The sequence below is a fragment of the Thamnophis elegans genome, chromosome 16 (assembly GCF_009769535.1).
Source record: "Thamnophis elegans isolate rThaEle1 chromosome 16, rThaEle1.pri, whole genome shotgun sequence".
Taxonomy (NCBI): Eukaryota; Metazoa; Chordata; class Lepidosauria; order Squamata; family Colubridae; genus Thamnophis; species Thamnophis elegans.
In genome coordinates, this window is record NC_045556.1 from 33490739 (window position 1) to 33510914 (window position 20176).

The window sequence follows — 20176 nt, forward strand, 5'->3', positions numbered from 1 at the left end:
CACCCAACATTCCTGGGGAAAAAGCCAATTTCCTGACCGTTAGAACAATTCACCAGTGGAACTGCTTGCCTCCAGAAGTTGCAGATGCTGGAGGGTTTTTCAAGAAGAGATTTGACAATCCGTCGGTCTGAAATGGTCTGGGATCTCCTGCTTGAGGGCCAGAAGACCTCCAAGGTGCTTTCCAACACTTGTGGATTCTCTTGCCTTCTTTGTAGTGGGAGCTAAAGGACCAACTCTCCCAGGTCTTCAGAACTTCAGAAGTTTCTCCTGGAGGGCCCTATTCCTTGGTCCAGGATGAAGTCACTCAGGCACAGCTCTTTGCAAGATTGCCTCAAGTCAGTTGGAACAACAGATTTTGCTGAGATCCATATGAATATTTAGCAGCCCCAGAACGGTGCTTTATAACAAGGGCACCCTTCAATGCTTTGATGCATCGTTGTGTCCACAACATAAGTAATTCAGTGGCAAGTGACACAGAAAACATTTAGCTGAATTAAGGCAGAATTCTGCCCTGCGGGGAGCAAATAAAATGCCCCCCCCCCCCCCGCCATTCCCTCTGCTAAATATTACATTTCGATCCGGAGAAAAGCAGGTGAGGACGCATGTTACGATTTACGAGTTTAAGAAAACCAGGGAACAAAGTTATCCATTCTGTAAGTTGGATATCTTCAGATTATCATGTCAAGAACCAGAAACCTTTACCTTGATATATGAGATTATGGAGAGGGAGACCCTGGACGATTAAATTAGACACAGCTAAGTAATTATGTTCAGGGTTTTACCGCCTATTTTTAGCTTCGAGGAGAGGTCTGCTCTTTGTTCAAGAAAAGTTGGGAGTAAATCAAGAGTAGCCTTTTGTTCGTTCCCTCCCCAAAATAGTGGATGGTATGATTAAAACGCGACTACGGATTGATGCACGAGGGAAAGGAGCCGTAATAATTTGGAGTCATGCTGAGCATTTGTCCCAAATAACACTATTTGCATATCAAAGGATATGAAACACGGCAAGGAATACAGAGGGTGTATTTGCTGTTTTATAAGACGGGAAGGCAAATCTTACCTATTTGTAATATTTATTCTGACCGATTTATTTTTTTACCTGAAGTCACTTGAGACAAACTGCTATAAAATGCAACCACAATTGAGCCGAACAATTCTGTTGCAAGCACGACTGAGTTGTTAAGTGGATTTGTCCGAAAACGTCTCCGTGGTCATGTGGCTCAACGCTGAAGGCGCACGGAACGCTGTTCCCTTCCCACCAAAGGTGGTTCCTATTTTTCTACTTGCATATTTTTACCTGCTTTTGAGCTGCTAGGTTGGCAGAAGCTGGGACAAGTCACGGGAGCTCACTCCGCTACGCGGCGCTAGGGATTCGAACTGCTGAACTGCCAACCTTTCTGATCGGCAAGCTCCGCGTCTTAGCCGCAGAGCCTGCATTGTTAAGTTCGTACGTTTTAAACATTAACAATGAAGTGCCTATTTAAGCTTACAATTCCATCTACACAGCACATTCTGTCAAAATAAACGAATAAATCCAACGTTCCTATCACTTATGCAACCCTCTTTCCCTCCCAGGAAAGGCGCCTGGCCTAATTCTTTTCAAATCCCAAATATCTGTGAACAGCTCGCTGTTTTCCACTCCTGTCCAGAAGTATGGCTCAATTAATATTTTAGTTATTGCTATTATTTATTCATCAAACCCTCCCGAACGTGCCTGGCACTTGACAGGTGTACCAGAACAGAGGTCACGGACCAGGAGCCCCAACGAACGACAGAGGGGAGAGGGGACGGACAGATGGGAGCGGGGGCAGAGAGAAAACTAGCCATGCGGATGAAGGGGGGGGGGGCTTCCCCACGGCCTTGTCAAGCCAGTGAGCTCAGCCAGCTCAGGAAACGGGACTCCAGAAGGAGAGTAGAATTCTACTTCATCGAGAGAGAAAGAGTAAGAGGCTCTTCCCAGTCTACCAGTGTTTTTATATCCCCTCCGTCTTGTAAGAACATCAGGTCATAAGGCTGAAAGGGACCTTGGAGGTCTTCTAGTCTAACCCGCCCAAGGAATGATGGTTCTCAGACAACTCATTGTCCAGTTCTTTTCTTGAAAAGCTCTAGAGAGATGATAGATGATAGATAGATAGATAGATAGATAGATAGATAGATAGATAGATAGATAGATAGATAGATAGATAGATAGATAGATAGATAGATAGATAGATAGATAGATAGATAGATGATAGACGGATGACAGGATAGAAGGGAGGGAGGGAAAGGGAGGGAGGGAGTGAGAGAGGAATGAAAGATAGATGGGTGGATATAGGTAGGTAGGTATGGAGGGAAGGAGGGAGGGAGAGAGAGATATTACATAGAAAGATAGATAAGTATAATCTTTATTGTCATTGTACTTAAATACAACGAAATTGGTATAGACAGACAGACAGACAGACAGATAATGGAGAGAGAAATGGGATAAATGGATATGGATGGATGGATGGATGAATGGATGGATGGAGAGAGAAAGAGGGGGAGGGAGAGAGAGAAATAAAAGATGGATGGATGGATGGATGGATGGAGATATATATATTCATCCATCCATATATATATCCATCTTACACAGGAAAAGACCTGAATACAACATACCAGCATACCTACACCCGTGAAAATCTACAAAAACAAAGATAGAGAGCTAGAGATAGATAGAGATAGAGAGATAGAGAGATAGAGAGATAGATAGATAGAGAGATAGATAGAGAGAGAGAGAGAGAGAGAGAGAGAGAGAGAGAGGGAGAGAGATAGACAGACAGACAGACAGACATGGCTGTCTGTCTGTCTGGGGCAGGAGACCTTATACTATCCCAGTCAAATGTTTGCATTTATGACAGCATTTATTGCAGTGTCCTCTGTGTGTGTGTGTTGTTTTTGTGTGTGTTGTTTTTGTCTGTCTGTGTGTGCAACCTGATCCCACTTTTGCGACCTTCCGACAGCGGGGAAGCCAGATTCCTTTAATGACTGGGTTACTAACCTATCAACTGCCGCGATTTCCTTAACCACAGGGGCAAGAAAAATCGCCAGATGGTTGCAAAATTCACGGAACCCGTCTTTCGCTTAGCCACATACATTTTGGGGCTCAATCGTGGTCGTAAGGTGAGGACTTGCCCGTAGAAATGTCTGGATTCCTGTTTTTCTCACACACAGCTGGCTGTCCGAAGGTCTGATGATCTTCTGGGCAAAGATGTAGTTAGCCCACCCAACCCTGCTCCAGCTCCACCTGCCAACCCTTGTGTTCTGACTCCTGGGCAAAAAAACCCCGAATGGACTGTTGTATTATGCTACCAAAATTGGGGAGAAAGACACCCCACTTTCTGGGTTGCTATTGATGGGAACTAATGCTTGCGTTCTGACCGAGGCTTTCCCAAGAGCATGAAGCCAACTCCTTGTCCCGGCAAAAAAAAACCTTTTATTCATTGACTGAATTCTGCTCATTCACATCCAGAAAAGTCTTTTGAGGGAGGATTTACAGTCACAGACCTTATCTGGCTTGAAGAGCTGCCAGGCCGATCTCTGCAGAACTTGGCAAGGAGAGTCATGAACCATTGAAGCGAACTAATTGCCTCCTGCAAACTCCACTCCCCTTTCGCTCCTCTTTTATTTCCTCTGGGAGGGGCCATTCACCGTCCACCTGTGGCCTTACTCCCAAGTCGGACCCTGTTCTTTAGCTGTTCCCTTCCTCTGGCAGCTCTGCACATGCGCACACTGGGAACAGGCTCCAGCTGTTCTTCTGCTTCACTGATGTCTGACTCTGAAGGCAGCTGATAACTGTCAGACGGCCTTGGCCCCCACTCTGTCCCTGACACAGAGCCCTCATCGGAGTCTTCCCCCGACTCCAGGACTGGCCCAACTCCCTCCCCAACCTCCTCATTGCCTGAATCTGCTGCCAGCTCTTCTGGTGGGCCACACCTGGTTACTGGACGTTACCATGGATAAATCTCTTAGTTTCTTCAATTTCGAAATGAATTGAACTGTGCCGAGAACAAGGAGCCACCGTTAAAATGGGTGCTCAACCATCCCTCAACATGCCGACGGACAAGGACTCGCATCATTCAATCTGGACAGCTTTTAAGGCTCCCCAAGGTTTAATTAAAGAAAACGAAAGAAATAGAAAAGAAGAAGGCAAAGCATATGCAGGGCTTGTAAAGGCTCCATCCTCACACACACACACACAAACACACAGGTCGAAATGAAGTGGGCGAGCTACACGAAGCAGGGTTGCAGGTCTATTATTCTTCAACTTTTCACTTTCAATCAAGACACACATTTGTTAACTTGGGGTGGGGGAGAAAGCTGCTGAAAAGCACAATTTTCAAGGCGTCTTCCCGCATGTGAATTAAATTGGGGCTCCCTCTCTCACCCTTTCTTTCCCTCTCTCTCTTTTTCCCTTTTCCTCTTTCCCTCCCTCTCTCTTTTTTCTTCCTCTCTTCCTCTCTCTCTTTTCCTCTTTCTTTCTCTCTTCTTATCTCCCTTTTTTCTCTCTTCCCCTCTTTTTCTCTCTTTTCCAATCTCCCTCTTCCTCTCTCCCTCTTTCTCACTCTCTCTCTTCCCCCTCTCTCCCTTTCTTTTTCTCTCTCCCTCCCTCTCCCTATTTCTCTCTTTTCTTGCTCTTTTCCTCTTTCTTCCCCCCTCTCTTTCTGCTCTCACCCTCTCCCTCTTTCTTTCTCTTTTTCTCTCTTCCCCCTTTCTCTTTTCTCTATCTTTTTCTCTCTTCCTCTCTTTCTTCCCCCTCTCCCTTACTCTTTCTCTCTCTCTCACCCTCTCCCTTTCTTTCATTTTTTCTCTCTTCCCCCTTTCTCTTCTCTCTCCCCCCTCTCTTCCTCTTTCTTCCTCCCTCTCCCTTACTCTTTCTCTCTCTTTCTCTCTCTCACCCTCTCCCTCTTTTTCTTCTCTCTTCCTCTCTTTCTTCCTCTCTCTCCCTTACTCTTTCTATCTCTCTCTTCCTCTCGCTCACCCTTTCTTTCTCTCGCGCCTTTCCCTTCTCTCTCCCTCCCTTCTCTCTCTTCCTCTCTTTCTTCACCCCTCTCACTTACTCTTTCTATATTTCTCCCTCTCTCTCCTCTCTCCCTCTTTCTTTCTCCATCTCTCCCCCCCTCTCTTCCTCTCTCCACACCCTGCTCTCCCTGACACCCTTCCCTCGCGCAAGCAACCAGGGGCCGCTCTCTGAAGGTCGCCCGAACGATTTCAAAGGCGATCACCAATCAAAATGTTCCCTGCATCTCATATCAAACAGAGCCGGTGCCAACACTTATTAGAGGAATCCGATTCGGCAGCCCCCCCTTCCTTCCCCGCCCCCCCCTTCCCTTCACCCAAACACAACATACAGCCGGGCTTTGAAGTGGGAAAGAATACGGGGATCAGAAATTACTTGGGAGACAGCTCTGCCTACCTTTGAAGCTCTCGCTTTGATACAGCGAGGCCTTCTCCCCGCTCCTCGATGCTGCGAGGCACAAAAGCTTCCCCTGCTTATTGATATGCGGTAATTAATGAAGGCAGACCATTAACATAAGCCCAGGTGGGCTAACCATCCGCCAGTCCTACCTGGCGCAAACCGGGATGTGTGTCGGGGGAGCCAGGCATTCACCAGGCTTGGCAATCCCTACTTTCCACCCAGAGACAGGCCGCAAACAAATTTAATAAACAAAGGAATCAAATGAAATCTTGAGCTTGCTCGCCAAGTTACGGGGAGTCTCCGGAGAGAAGGGGGTTTAGAAGCCAGGGGAGTGTGGAAGGGGTGGGGAGAAAGCCTCAGTGAGTGGGTGGAAGGGTGGGTGGTCGGGATAGGAACCAACTGGAGGTGTCTCAAGGTTGGGATGCTGCTAAAAAGGGAAATAAAGGAAGCCCTTTGGGGAAAAAGTTTGGAAACGACAGAAGAGGATAGTTGTAAGGCGGGCTGGTCATTGTAGGCTTCTGTTATGCTCTCTCAGCTTCGGAGGGCTGTTCTGAGCCATCACGCTTCATGGCCCAATGAGGTAGCATCACCAGTGGCAGAAGGGAGAGGAGTTGGGGGGGGGGAGAGGGAGGAGGAGGAAGAGAAGGGGAGGAGGAAGAGGAGAATGACTGTGGGGTCCTTGGTGCTGTCTGAGCTTGGTGGTTTTCTTGCAGATGTTTCATAATCCAAGTAGGGGACATCATCAGAGCTAGAAGAGAATGAGGTTTAGAGAGAGGAGGAGGAGGAGGAGGAGGAGGAGGAGGAGGAGGAGGAGGAGAAGAAAAAGGACTGTGGGGTCCTTGGTGCTCTCTGAGCTTGGTTGTTTTCTTGCAGACGTTTGATAACCCAACTAGGGGACATCATCAGAGCTAGAAGAGAATGAGGTTTAGAGAGAGAAAGGGAGAGAGAGAGAGAGAGGGAGGAGGAAGACGAGGAGGAGGAGGAGGAGGTGGTGGTGGTGGTGGTGGTGGTGGTGGTGGAGGAGGAGGAGGAGGAGGAGGAGGAGGAGGAGGAGGAGGAGAAAAAGGACTATGGGCTCCTTGGTGCTGTCTGAGCTTGGTGATTTTCTTGCAGACGTTTCATAACCCAACTAGGGAACATCATCAGTGCTAGAAGGGAGGAAGTGGAGGAGAAGGGAGGAGGGGGAGAACTGTGGGATCCTTGGTGCTCTCTGAGCTTGGTGGTTTTCCTGCAGACATTTCATTACCCAATTAGGTAACATCATCAGTGCTAGAAGGGAGTCAGGTTTAGAGAAAGGAGGAGGAGCAGGAGGAAGTCATGGAGGAGGAGGAGGAGGAGGAGAAAAGGAGGAAGACTATGGGATCCTTGGTGCTGTCTGAGCTTGGTGGTTTTCTTGCAGACGTTTCATAACCCAACTAGGGGACATCATCAGAGCTAGAAGAGAGTGGGGTTAAGAGGAGGAGGAGGAGGAGGAGGAGGAGGAGGAGGAGGAGGAGGAGGAGGAGGAGGAGAAGAAGAAGAAGAAAAAGGACTATGGGCTCCTTGGTGCTATCTGAGCTTGGTTGTTTTCTTGCAGACGTTTCTTTGCCCAACTAGGGAACATCATCAATGCTAGAATGGAGTGAGATTTGTTGAGAGGAGTGGGAAGAAGGAGAACTACGAGGTCCTTAGTGCTCTTTGCGCTTGGTTTTTTTTCTCTTGCAGACATTTCATGCCCCAACTAAGTAACATTATCAGTGCTATAAGGAAGTGGGATTTGTGGAGAGGAGGAGGAGGAGAACAGTGTTTCATTACCAAACTAGGTAACATCAACAGTGTGCTGATTCTGCTGCCTAGTTTGGTAATGAAACGCCTGCAAAACAACCAAACTCAGAGGGCACCAAGGACCCCACAGTTGTCCTCCCTCTCTCTGTCCTCCCTTATGCAAGCCCCACTCGCTTGCAGCACTGATGATGTTACCTAGCTGGGTCATGAAACGTTTGCAAGAAAACAACCAAGCTCATTCCTACTGTATATAAACAGGGAGGGAGTCCCACTCACCAGAACTCATAAGTCCCTTTTTTTCGTTTCCATTTGAGATGCAAAAGCGATGCTTACCTTGCCATCTTCCGTGTAGACATTTTCATGGAAACCTTTGACGATTGTCCGGTCGATGAAGAGGCTTCTCATCACGACGATCACTTTTAATACCTTTCCCAAAGTTACCTTTGGGAGGGGAAAAAAAAAATAACAGAAAAAGGGAATTGAATGCAGAGAATGAAGCAGATTATCCAATAGAGGGAGTCCTCAATTTACGACTGTGGTTAGGACCGGAATTTCCCCTTACCGGCGCAAGGCCGTTGTTAAGCGGACAATTGCGATGGTTAAGTGAACCCCACGGTCAAGAAGCAAATCCAAATTCTCCCATCGACTTCGTTTCCCAGAAAGCTGGCTGGGAAAGCCGCAAAAGGTCATTAAGTGAGTCAGGCTCCCCCCCATTGGCTTTGCAGGTCGCAAAAGGGGGAAATCACCTGACACCCCACCCAGCCACCCCCGGGATGCTGTAACTGTTCTACGCCTGCGGTGTTTGCCAAGTGCCCGGATTTCGATCCCGTGACTATGAAGATGTTGTGATGGTCATAAGTGTGAGAACTGACTGCAACTCACTCCCCCCCAAGTAACGTTGTAACTTCAAACGGTCGCTAAACAAATGGTTGTAAGTCAAGAACCATCTGAAAGCTTAAAGCAGAGATGTTGAACAAAAGGCCCGTGGGCCGGATTCGGCCCGTGATGTGGTTGGATCCGGCCCGCAGGCCATCCTGGAATATGTAAGGGCCCAGCCCATATATTTTCGGCCTGGTCTACCCACCGTGAAGAGGAAAAATGAGGCCAGCAGTTTAGGGAGTGGCGTCAAGTTGGCCACACCGATCAGGTCGGCCATGCCTGAGCGCCCCCCCCCCCCCCGAAGTCAACCACAGCCCTGATTCGGCCCTCAATGAAATAGAGTTTGACACCCCTGGTTGAAAGGGTCTCACCTCTGCCTAGGTATGAACAGAAGCCGGGGTTGCAGTTTTAACTATTTTATTTTATTATGATCATTTTTCAATTCAATCCAGAGAAAAACGGTAAAATTCTCCACCTGAGTTAGCTCCGGCATCTTAGAAAGGAATTCTTCCTCTGAGCATCGTGTCGCCAAATGACTAAGGGGTGGGGGGATTTTAGCCGCTTACAGGAAGCCTAAGGTGGCTCGGTGGCTAAGACGCTGAGCTTGTCGATCAGAAAGGTCGGTAGTTCGGCGGTTCAAATCCCTAGCGCCGCGTAACGGAGTGAGCTTGTCCCAGCTTCAGTAGTTCAAAAGCAGGTAAAAAAAATGCAAGTAGAAAAATAGGAACCACCTTTGGTGGGAAGGAAACAGCGTTCTGTGCGCCTTTGGGCGTTGAGTCATGCCGGCCGCATGATCACAGAGACGTCTTCGGACAGCGCTGGCTCTTTGGCTTTGAAATGGAGATGAATGAGCACTGCCCCCTAGAGTTGGGAACAACTAGCACATATGTGCAAGGGGAACCTTGACCTATTTACTTTAACTTAACAACTGCAGTGATTCGCTTGGCCCACTATGGTGAGAAAGGTTGAAAGAATAAGGGGCCAAATTCAGGGGGGGGGCTGCTGGGTGTTCACACGGGTTCGGACAATTCTCTAGCTAGGATTCTGCCCAGTTCGGCGGACCCCAAAATGCCATCCCTGGCTGGCCACGCCCTCCCCACCCTGCCCCTCCCAGGAGTCTCCACGCGGCCATTTCAACATGCTGGCTCTTCGGCTTTGAAATGGAAATGAGCACCGCCCGCTAGAGTCGGGAACGACTAGCACAGATGTGTGAGGGGTCGTTTGGGGCTCCATTACAGTCATTAAGGGCTGCCTGCGTAACGGAGACCCCCTCACCACTAGCAAGGCATATAAGGGGTGGGTGGGTGTTAGATCCACTCGAGAAACATGTAGCTTCGTCCTCGCTTTGAAGAGGGTCCTCCTTGATTACAAAAATGGGATGGCTTTCTGGATCCTGGATTTAAAAGCTGGTGGGAACTTCCTCCCCGTACGTGAAGACCTGCCAAAACAATTCGGCACGGCGGGGGCTCGCTTCAGCTCGTCAACACTTGCTTAAATCCCTCACAACAGGTGTGGCCACACGAAAAGCTTCCAACTTCGCAGCAAGGTTGTGTCGTCCCTGGAAAAACCAGCAGCTGTTGTGGCGATGGAGGAAGCCAAGGAAAATTGGGAAGCAGTTGAACGAGATGATCGTTAACGGCCAGATCCAGAAAGCAAGCCAAAGAACGAAGGTGGTGTGGTAGCGCAGTGTGAGTGACGCATTGCAGGCGGTCCGTGATGTCCAGTCGTACAGATAGTCCTCGGCTTATAACCAAGTTGAGCCCCAAATTTCTGTGGCTAACTGAGATGGTTGTTCGGTTAGTTGGGCCCCCAGTTTTACGGTCTTGTTTAGTGCATTGCTGTAGTTGTTAAGTTAGTGAGTAACTTGTTAAGAAGAAGATGATGATGGAGGGAAAGGAGGAGGAGGAGATGGAAGAGAAGGAGGAGGAAGAGATGGGGGGAGAAATGGAGAGAAAGAACACAATGGGGAGAAAGGAAGAAAGATGGGTGAGGAAGAGAAGATGATGGAGAGAAAGGAGAAAGAGGCGATGGAGAGAAAGGAGGAAGGGATGGAGAGAAATGAGTAGGAGGGGATGGCGAGAAGAGGATGGTGAGAAAGGAGAAGATGATAATGGAGAGGAAAGAGAAGGACAGAAAGGGGAAGGCAATGGCAAGAAAGGAGAAGATGATGGAGAGAAGGGGATGGAGAGAAAGGAGAAGATGATGATGGAGAGGACAGAGAAGGAGAGAAAGGGGAGAAGGGGATGCTGAGAAAGGAGAAGGAGGGGATGGGGAGAAGGGGATGGAGAGAAAGGAGGAGAAGGGAATGTAGGCGCTCCCTCTTTTCGTCCTTCTCCTCCTCCTTCATCCGTCCCAAAGCGAAGGCAATTTATTACCAGAATAGCAAGGTTTAGCCGACTGATTAGCACAATCTCAAACTTTTTCCTGGAGGAAAAGGACATCCCGATGTTAAAACACAGGTATTAAAAATGGAAGCGCTTACATAAATCGCAACTGACACCGTGCCTTTTTGATTAAAAAGAAAAGGAAAAGAGTTGTTTTAGCAGCTCTCTAGCAAAGGTGAGGAATGCTGCTTTTAAGCCGAGGCAGGAGATGGCAGCCGCTGCTTGTCCGACCTCCACATCTGATATCCTCACCAAGCCCCCCATCAGAGGACCCGAGTCTTATCATGATTAAAAAACGCCTTCACGTTCTCCTCCGGCACCGTCACAGAGATATTTGCTTCTGTCTGTCTGTCCGTCTATCCATCCATATCTATCTATCTATCTATCTATCTATCTATCTATCTATCTATCTATCTATCTATCTAATCTATCCATCCATCTCTATCTATCTATCCATTCATATATATATCTATTTATCCATCCATCCATCTCTATCTATCTATATCCATCCATTCATCCATCCATCCATCTCTATCCATCTCTCTCTCTCTCTCTCTCTCTCTCTCTCTCTCTCTCTCTCTCTCCAGTCCCATCCATCTCTATCCATCTCTATCTATCTTTCTATCTATCTATCCATCCAGTCCCATCCATATCTATCTATCATCTATCTATCTATCTATCTATCTATCTATCTATCTATCTATCTATCTACCTACCTACCTACCTACCTACCTACCTACCTACCTATCTATCATCTATCTATCCAGCCATCCATGATCCATCCATCTCTATCCATCCATATCTATCTATCTATCTATCTATCTATCTATCTATCTATCTATCTATCATCTATCTTATCTCTCTCTCTCTCTCTATCCAGTCCCATCCATCCATCCATCCATCCATCCCTATCCATCTCTATTTTTCTATCTATCTATCCATCCAGTCCCATCCATACCTATCTATCTATCTATCTATCTATCTATCTATCTATCTATCTATCTATCTATCTATCTAATCTATCCATCCATCTCTATCTATCTATATCCATCCATTCATCCATCCATCCATCCATCTCTATCCATATCTATCTATCTATCTATCTCTCTCTCTCTCTCTCTCTCTCTCTCCCTCTTTATCCAGTCCCATCCATCTCTATCCATCTCTATCTATCTTTCTATCTATCTATCCATCCAGTCCCATCCATATCTATCTATCATCTATCTATCTATCTATCTATCTATCTATCTATCTATCTATCTATCTATCTATCTATCTACCTACCTACCTACCTACCTACCTACCTACCTATCTATCATCTATCTATCCAGCCATCCATGATCCATCCATCTCTATCCATCCATATCTATCTATCTATCTATCTATCTATCTATCTATCTATCTATCTATCTATCTATCTATCTATCATCTATCTTATCTCTCTCTCTCTCTCTATCCAGTCCCATCCATCCATCCATCCATCCATCCCTATCCATCTCTATTTTTCTATCTATCTATCCATCCAGTCCCATCCATACCTATCTATCTATCTATCTATCTATCTATCTATCTATCTATCTATCTATCCATCCAGCCATCCATAATCATCCATCTCTATCCATCCATATCTATCTATCTATCATCTATCTATCTGTCTATCCATCCATTCCTACCCATCCATCCATCCATTATCTATCAAATCTATCAAATCTATCTATCTATCTATCTATCTATCTATCTATCTATCTATCTATCTATCTATCCATCCATCCATCCATTCCTATCCATCCATCCATCCATCCATTATCTATCAAATCTATCTATCTATCTATCTATCTATCTATCTATCTATCTATCTATCTATCTATCTCTATCATCTATCTATCCATCCATCCATCCATGATCCATCCATCTCTATCCATCCATATCTATCTATCTATCTATCTATCTATCTATCTATCTATCTATCTATCATCTATCTATCATCTATCTATCTATCTGTCTATCCATCCATTCCTATCCATCCATCCATCCATCCATTATCTATCAAATCTATCTATCTATCTATCTATCTATCTATCTATCATCTATCTATCTATCTATCTATCTATCTATCTATCTATCTATCTATCTAATCTATCCATCCATCTCTATCTATCTATCCATTCATATATGTATATCTATTTATCCATCCATCCATCTCTATCTATCTATCCATCCATCCATCCATTCCTATCCATCCATCCATCCATTATCTATCAAATCTATCTATCTAACTATCTATCTATCTATCTATCTATCTATCTATCTATCTATCCATCCAGCCATCCATAATCCATCCATCTCTATCCATCCATATCTATCTATCTATCATCTATCTATCTGTCTATCCATCCATTCCTACCCATCCATCCATCCATTATCTATCAAATCTATCAAATCAATCTATCTATCTATCTATCTATCTATCTATCTATCTATCTATCTATCTATCTATCTATCTATCTATCTATCATCTATCTATCCATCCATTCCTATCCATCCATCCATCCATTATCTATCAAATCTATCTATCTATCTATCTATCTATCTATCTATCTATCTATCTATCTCTATCATCTATCTATCCATCCATCCATCCATGATCCATCCATCTCTATCCATCCATATCTATCTATCTATCTATCTATCTATCTATCTATCTATCTATCTATCTATCATCTATCTATCTGTCTATCCATCCATTCCTATCCATCCATCCATCCATCCATCCATCTATCATCTATCTATCTATCTATCTATCTATCTATCTATCTATCTATCTATCTATCTATCTATCTATCTATCATCTATCTATCCAGCCATCCATGATCCATCCATCTCTATCCATCCATATCTATCTATCTATCTATCTATCTATCTATCTATCTATCTATCATCTATCTATCCAGCCATCCATGATCCATCCATCTCTATCCATCCATATCTATCTATCTATCTATCTATCTATCTATCTATCTATCTATCTATCATCTATCTATCTGTCTATCCATCCATTCCTACCCATCCATCCATCCATTATCTATCAAATCTATCTATCTATCCATCCATCCATCCATCCATTCCTATCCATCCATCCATCCATCCATTATCTATCAAATCTATCTATCTATCTATCTATCTATCTATCTATCTATCTATCTATTTATCATCTATCTATCCATCCATCCATGATCCATCCATCTCTATCCATCCATATCTATCTATCTATCTATCTATCTATCTATCTATCTATCTATCTATCATCTATCTATCTATCTGTCTATCCATCCATTCCTATCCATCCATCCATCCATCCATCCATCCATTATCTATCAAATCTATCTATCAAATCTATCTATCAAATCTATCTATCTATCTATCTATCTATCTATCTATCTATCTATCTATCTATCATCTATCCATCCATCCATCCATCCATCCATCAATCCATCCATCCGTATCTATCTATCTATCTATCTATCTATCTATCTATCTATCTATCTATCTATCTATCTATCTATCTATCTATCCATCTATCCAAGAGCCAAGGTGGCGCAGTGGTTAAATGCAGCACTGCAGGCTACTGCTAGATCAGCAGGTCAGCGGTTCAAATCTCACCGGCTCAGGGTTGACTCAGCCTTCCATCCTTCCGAGGTGGGTAAAATGAGGACCCAGATTGTTGGGGGCAATATGCTGACTCTCTGTAAACCGCTTAGAGAGGCCTGAAAGGCCTATGAAGCGGTATATAAGTCTACTGCTATTGCTATTGCTATTGCTATTGCTATTGCTATTGCTATTGCTATTGCTATCTATCTATCTATCTATCTATCTATCTATCTATCTATCTATCTATCTATCTATCTATCTATCTATCTATCCTGACGCTGGAAATCGCTTTAGAGGGCTGTAAAAGCCCTGTGAATGGTATATAAGTCTAAGGGCTAAGTGCTAGTGCTATTCTATTTATTGGGCATTGCTTAAACTGCATAACACAGACTTTTTATATACTGTATATTAAAAAAAATCCGAGGCCCCCTCATTAAATTTCAGTTATTTCTATCGATACGCTGATAGACACAATTCTTGGCTTTTTAATATGTCGCCTGTAGGATACGTTCCAAGTCGACCTTGATATAATTTTTTTTTAAAAAAATCAAATCAATACATCTGCTAGCTCGTTCTAAAATTCAATTAATACGAACGGAGGAGGGCAAATGCCCCAGGTTTCTTGGAGCCGAAAACAGAAGGGCGGCACCATAAGCCAACATGCAACCTTCTATTATGCTACATTCCTAGCTTGTTTTTAAATACCGCCGTGCTAATGTAGCTTGCTGGCCAGATCTAAAGCTCCTGGATGATTTTAGCGGACAAAAGAGGATCACTTTGGTCTTATCCTTAAATACTTGCTATAATAATAATAATAATAATAACAACAACAACAACAACAACAACAACAACAACAACAACGAAAATATGTTACGACGTCCTAGGCCCCTGGGTGGGGCCCGACTAGTAACCAATGTCAAATCCGGCGAAACAACTGGCTGCTGTGATAAAATTGTATAATAATAATAATATCGTGTAATAAATAATAAAAGAATAAAGAATAAAGAACTTGTGTGTTGTCCCAATTGTAATTGGGCCCCTTGGAGCAATACATTAAGGGCTACCTCGCTATTTGGAAATTTAAAATTTATCAGACTTGAACATTCTGATTCTACGAAAAAACCACCCTACTTGAGGAATAGGAGAGAGGGAAAAGCAGAGGAAGAATTGGAGGGAATGTAAGAGTAGGAGAGAGGGGAGGAAAGGGAAGAAGAGGGGAAGGGTAGAGGAGAGGAAGGGGAAGGAGAGAAGGGAAAGGAGAGGAGGAAGGAAGGAGAGAAGAAAGGGAAGAAAGGGGGGAAGGAAGGAGGGAAGGAAGGAGGGAGGGAAGCGAGGAGGGAAGGAAGGAGGGAGGGAAGGAGAGAAGGAGAGAAGAAAGGTGGGAAGGAAGGAGGGAATGAAGGAGAGAAGGAAGGGGGGAAGGAAGGAGGAAAGGAAGGAGGAAAGGAAGGAGAGAAGGAGAGAAGAAAGGAGGGAAGGAAGGAGGGAAGGAAGGAAGAAGAAGTAGGATTGTTGTAAAATAAGATGGATGTATGGGATGGTAAGAAAGCAATTTCAATTATATTGTCAACTGTAGGGGAGAAAAATTGTTACAAATACATATTATTAATAACAGTTATGAGATCATATAATTGTGAATGTATATATGAGAAATAAAAACTTAATAAAATAAATAAAAAGAAAAGAAAAGAAAAAAAACCACCCTACTTGGGACAGCTTATATCCTCCGACTTTACCTTAACAGTTCCTAGGTTCTTGGTTAGGACTCGAGCTGTTGAGCTACCAACCAGCCCCAAAGGCTGTGAATCTCACCAAAGATTAACCACATAATAATAATAATAATAAAAAACAAAGAGAAAAATAAATTGGCATCGCAAAAATTCCCCAAAGGATGTGGAATTTGGGGGGGTGGAAAGAATATATCTTTTCTATTCTGCACTGTCATTTGAGTTAATGAGATCGGAATTGCCTGATATGAATACTGATAAGAACAATGATATAAAAGACACAACCAAGACAGACTGGAAAAAAAACCCACACATTTTTTTTTAGTTTTATAGCCCCCAACATGAACCTTTTAAAAACGAGGATCTCATATTTAGACACAGAAATGGAAAGCAATTCATGATTCTTTTCCAGGAAGTTAGATCTGTTGCTTTCCCTGTTTGATTGTGTGTTATTAAATCAGGATCAGCTGTGAGCAACTACGTAAATCTATTCCCAACGTGATACTTTTAATGTTGCGTTCACCACCACTATATCCACCATGCGGTTAGCCATCCTCTTTTTCTCTTTCCTTCTTTCTCTTTTTAAAAATAAAACTTAACAGTGTTGATATAATGACTGTAAGGTGTTGTAGAAGGGAAAAAATAATAATAAAAATCTGCTAAAATAAAATAAAAATAAAACTTTAAAAAAATTCATATTATGAATAGCTGTCTCGATATTCCGTTTCCTGCACCAGGACTCTTCAAGGTTCTAATGACTACAAAGTGCTTATTTAACTGTAAGAGAGAAATACTTCACCATAATAGAATTCTCGAACCCTTAACTGTTGCTTTCAATTGATGGGGAGGGAAAGTAATTTTGCATGTCATTTAAATTCCATTTAGTAAACAAGTCCGGAAAACAGCACGCCTTGTTAATTCCACATGCTGAATAAGGATGGCTGGTTTTTCCAATAGCTGAAAGTTGTTGAATTAAAGATATTTGATTAATGGGAGGGTAAATCAATGTAAATCAATGTAAAACGGGACGCGGTGGCTCAGTGGCTGAGACGCTGAGCTTGTCAATCAGAAAGGTCGGCACTTCGGCGGTTCGAATCCCTAGCGCCGTGTAATGGAGGGAGCTCCTGTGACTTGTCCCAGCTTCTGCCAACCTAGCAGCTCGAAAGCACGTAAAAAATGCAAGTAGAAAAATAGGGACCACGTTTGGTGGGAAGGGAACAAGCATTGAGTCATGCCGGCCACATGACCAGAGATGTCTTCGGACAACGTTGGCTCTTCGGCTTTGAAACAGAGATGAGCACTGCCCCCTAGAGTCAGGAACGACTAGCACAACTACATTTAACAAGAAGCCAAAGTCACTTAAGAAACGTGTTCCTTGCTTAATATCACTTTATAAGTCCTTGGTAAGGACACATTTGGAATACGGCATCCAGTTTTGGTCGCCACAATGTAAAAAGGATGTTGAGACTCTAGAAAGAGGGCAGAAAAGAGCAACAAAGATGATTAGGGGACTGGAGGCTAAAACATATGAAGAATGGTTGCAGGAACTGGGCATGGCTAGTTTAATGAAAAGAAGGACTAGGGGAGACATGATAGCAGTCTTCCAATATCTCAGGAGCTGCCACAAAGAAGAGGGAGTCAAACTATTCTCCAAGGCACCTGAGTGTAGACCAAGAAGCAATGGGTGGAAACTAATCAAGGAGAGAAGCAACTTAGAACTAAGGAGAAATTTCCTGACAGTGTGAACAATTAATCGGTGGAACAACTTGCCTCCAGAAGTTGTGAATGCACCAACACTGGATGTTTTTAAGAAGATGTTGGATATCCATTTGTCTGGTGTAGGGTTCCTGCCTAGGCAGGGGGTTGGACTAGAAGACCTCCAAGGTCCCTTCCAACTCTGTTATTCTATTCTAAATCTTGCAAAAGCATCTGAGCTGCCAATTTTTGTTCATTCCCCCCCCCCCTCCTTTTCTGCTATGTCCTCTTAATTGGCTGAAAATCCTATTTGTGCAATCAAACAGCGGAGATAAAAACTAGCCTCTTTCTTCCGAGTTATTTCTCTAATCGTTCTCCCTCCTCCTTCCTCAGTCCCTGCTACCAGCCTTAACACTATCCGTTTTATCAAGACCCCCTTCTCTCTTCTAATGAAGCCTATTTGTAAATAGCAGGATAGGCTGCAATTAAGCCATTAGCGTCTAAACAAACAAACATGCTAATTAGGCTCTTCTACAAGGGGTTTCTTTCTTCCCTTTTTTCGAGGGGGTGTTGGGGTGGGGCGGGAAAATATTATGGAGAGGCTGGAATTTACCTTTCATTAATCTGGCTTAATTGCCTGCTGGAAAGTCAACATCAATCAAGAGCTCGGAGTGATTTTCCTTGATATTAAAAAACAGGTGATGAGTTCTCACGTGGCCACTCCTCCCCCCCTCCACCCCTTGGCAATCGGCTGCAGATACGTCCCGGCAGGAAGGCAAGCTGGCAAATTTTATTTTAGTTATTTGTGTCCTGTTTTTGTTCTTGTTTTTTTTAAAAAAATGATAAGCAACTCACAGTGGCAAACGTATCCGACGTACCCTCTTCCGCCTATTTACCCCACAACAACCCCTGTGATGTGGGTTGGACTGAGAAAGAGGGACTGGCCAGTTTCCTGGTGATTGTCCCAAAGTCACCCAGTTGACTTTCAGCCCTAAAGTGGGACTAGAATTCCCAGTTTCCTGGTAATTGACCCAAAATCACCCAGTTGATTTTAAGGCCTAAGGTGCAACTAGAACTCCCAGTCTCCTGGTGATTGGCCCAAAGTCAACCAGGTGGCTTTCATGCCTAAAGTGGGATTAGAATTCACCGTTTCCAGGGATTGTCCCAAGGTCACCCAGTTGACTTTCAGCCCTAAGGCGGGACTAGAATTCACCGTTTCCTGGTGATTGGCCCAAAATTACCCAGTTGACTTTCAGCCCTAAAGTGGGACTAGAATTCCCAGTCTCCTGGTGATTGGCCCAAAGTCACCCAGTTGATTTTAAGGCCTAAGGTGCAACTAGAACTCCCAGTCTCCTGGTGATTGGCCCAAAGTCTACCAGGTGGCTTTCATGCCTAAGGTGCAACTAGAACTCCCAGTCTCCTTGTGATTGTCCCAAAGTCAATCAGGTGGCTTTCATGCCTAAGGCGGGACTAGAATTCACCGTTTCCTGGTGATTGGCCCAAAGTCACCCAGTTGACTTTCAGCCCTAAGGTGGGACTAGAATTCACCGTTTCCTGGTGATTGGCCCAAAGTCACCCAGTTGACTTTCAGCCCTAAAGTGGGACTAGAATTCCCAGTCTCCTGGTGATTGGCCCAAAGTCACCCAGTTGATTTTAAGGCCTAAGGTGCAACTAGAACTCCCAGTCTCCTGGTGATTGGCCCAAAGTCACCCCGTTGACTTTAAGGCCTAAGGTGGAACTAGAACTCCCAGTCTCCTGGTGATTGGCCCAAAGTCAACTAGTCTCTGCTTTCTAGTCTGGTGCTTAAATGCTAGCCCAAATTGGCTCTCTACACCCCATCAGATACTTTTACAGCAACTGTCACAATTCCAGATAGTCCTTGACTTAAAATCATTTGTTTAGTGACTGTCTGAAGTTAAAACAGCACTGGGGAAAGTGACTTACAACCAGGCCTCACACTTATGACTCTTGCAGTAAGTTCAGCCCCATTTTATGACCTTTCTTGCCACAGTTGTTAAGTGAATCACTGCAATTGTTAGGTTAGTAACACAATGGTTAAGTAAATCTTCCTTTCCTTCCCTTTTTCCCTTCCCTTCGACTCCGTCATAAAGACACGCCAGTTGCCAAGTTCCTGCATTTTAACCATGTGACCACGGGGCTGCTGTCATAGTCGTAAGCGTGAAGAACAGTATTTTCAGTGTCAGGGTAACTTCAAATGGTCACTAAACAGATTGTACATCATATTGCACAGTGAGTGGTGATTCAGCAATTTTTTCAGGAAGGAAGAAGTTAATAGGCAGGTATAGAAAATGCAGTTTTCAATTTGTGGTAGGTTCCTGAGTGGGGTGAAACTCTTCTGAGACCAGTTTTGGTTGCCACGATGTAGAAAAGATGTGGAGACTCTAGAAAGAGTGCAGAGAAGAGCAATAAAGACGATTAGGGGACTGGAGGCTAAAACCTATGAAGAACGGTTGCAGGAACTGGGTATGTCTAGTTTGATGAAAAGAAGGACTAGGGGAGACAGGATAGCAGTCTTCCAATATCTCAGGGGCTGCCCCAAAGAAGAGGGAGTCAAACTATTCTCCAAAGAACCCAAAGGCAGGACAAGAAGCAATGGGTGGAAATTAATCAGGGAGAGAAGCAAC

The 20176-nt window shown here is 44.2% G+C and overlaps 1 protein-coding gene across 1 annotated transcript in view; it reads right to left on the reverse strand.

Annotated features, from left to right (window-relative positions):
• Positions 1-7465: 7465 nt before the first annotated feature.
• The window catches only part of MED27 (mediator complex subunit 27), an 83545-nt gene continuing 70834 nt past the window's right edge, over positions 7466-20176 (reverse strand). Inside the window, exon 5 of the mRNA XM_032232452.1 lies at positions 7466-7639. Within this exon, the coding sequence (XP_032088343.1) occupies positions 7481-7639 (159 nt within the window). The 3' untranslated portion in view covers positions 7466-7480. The remainder of the gene's footprint in view (positions 7640-20176) is intronic.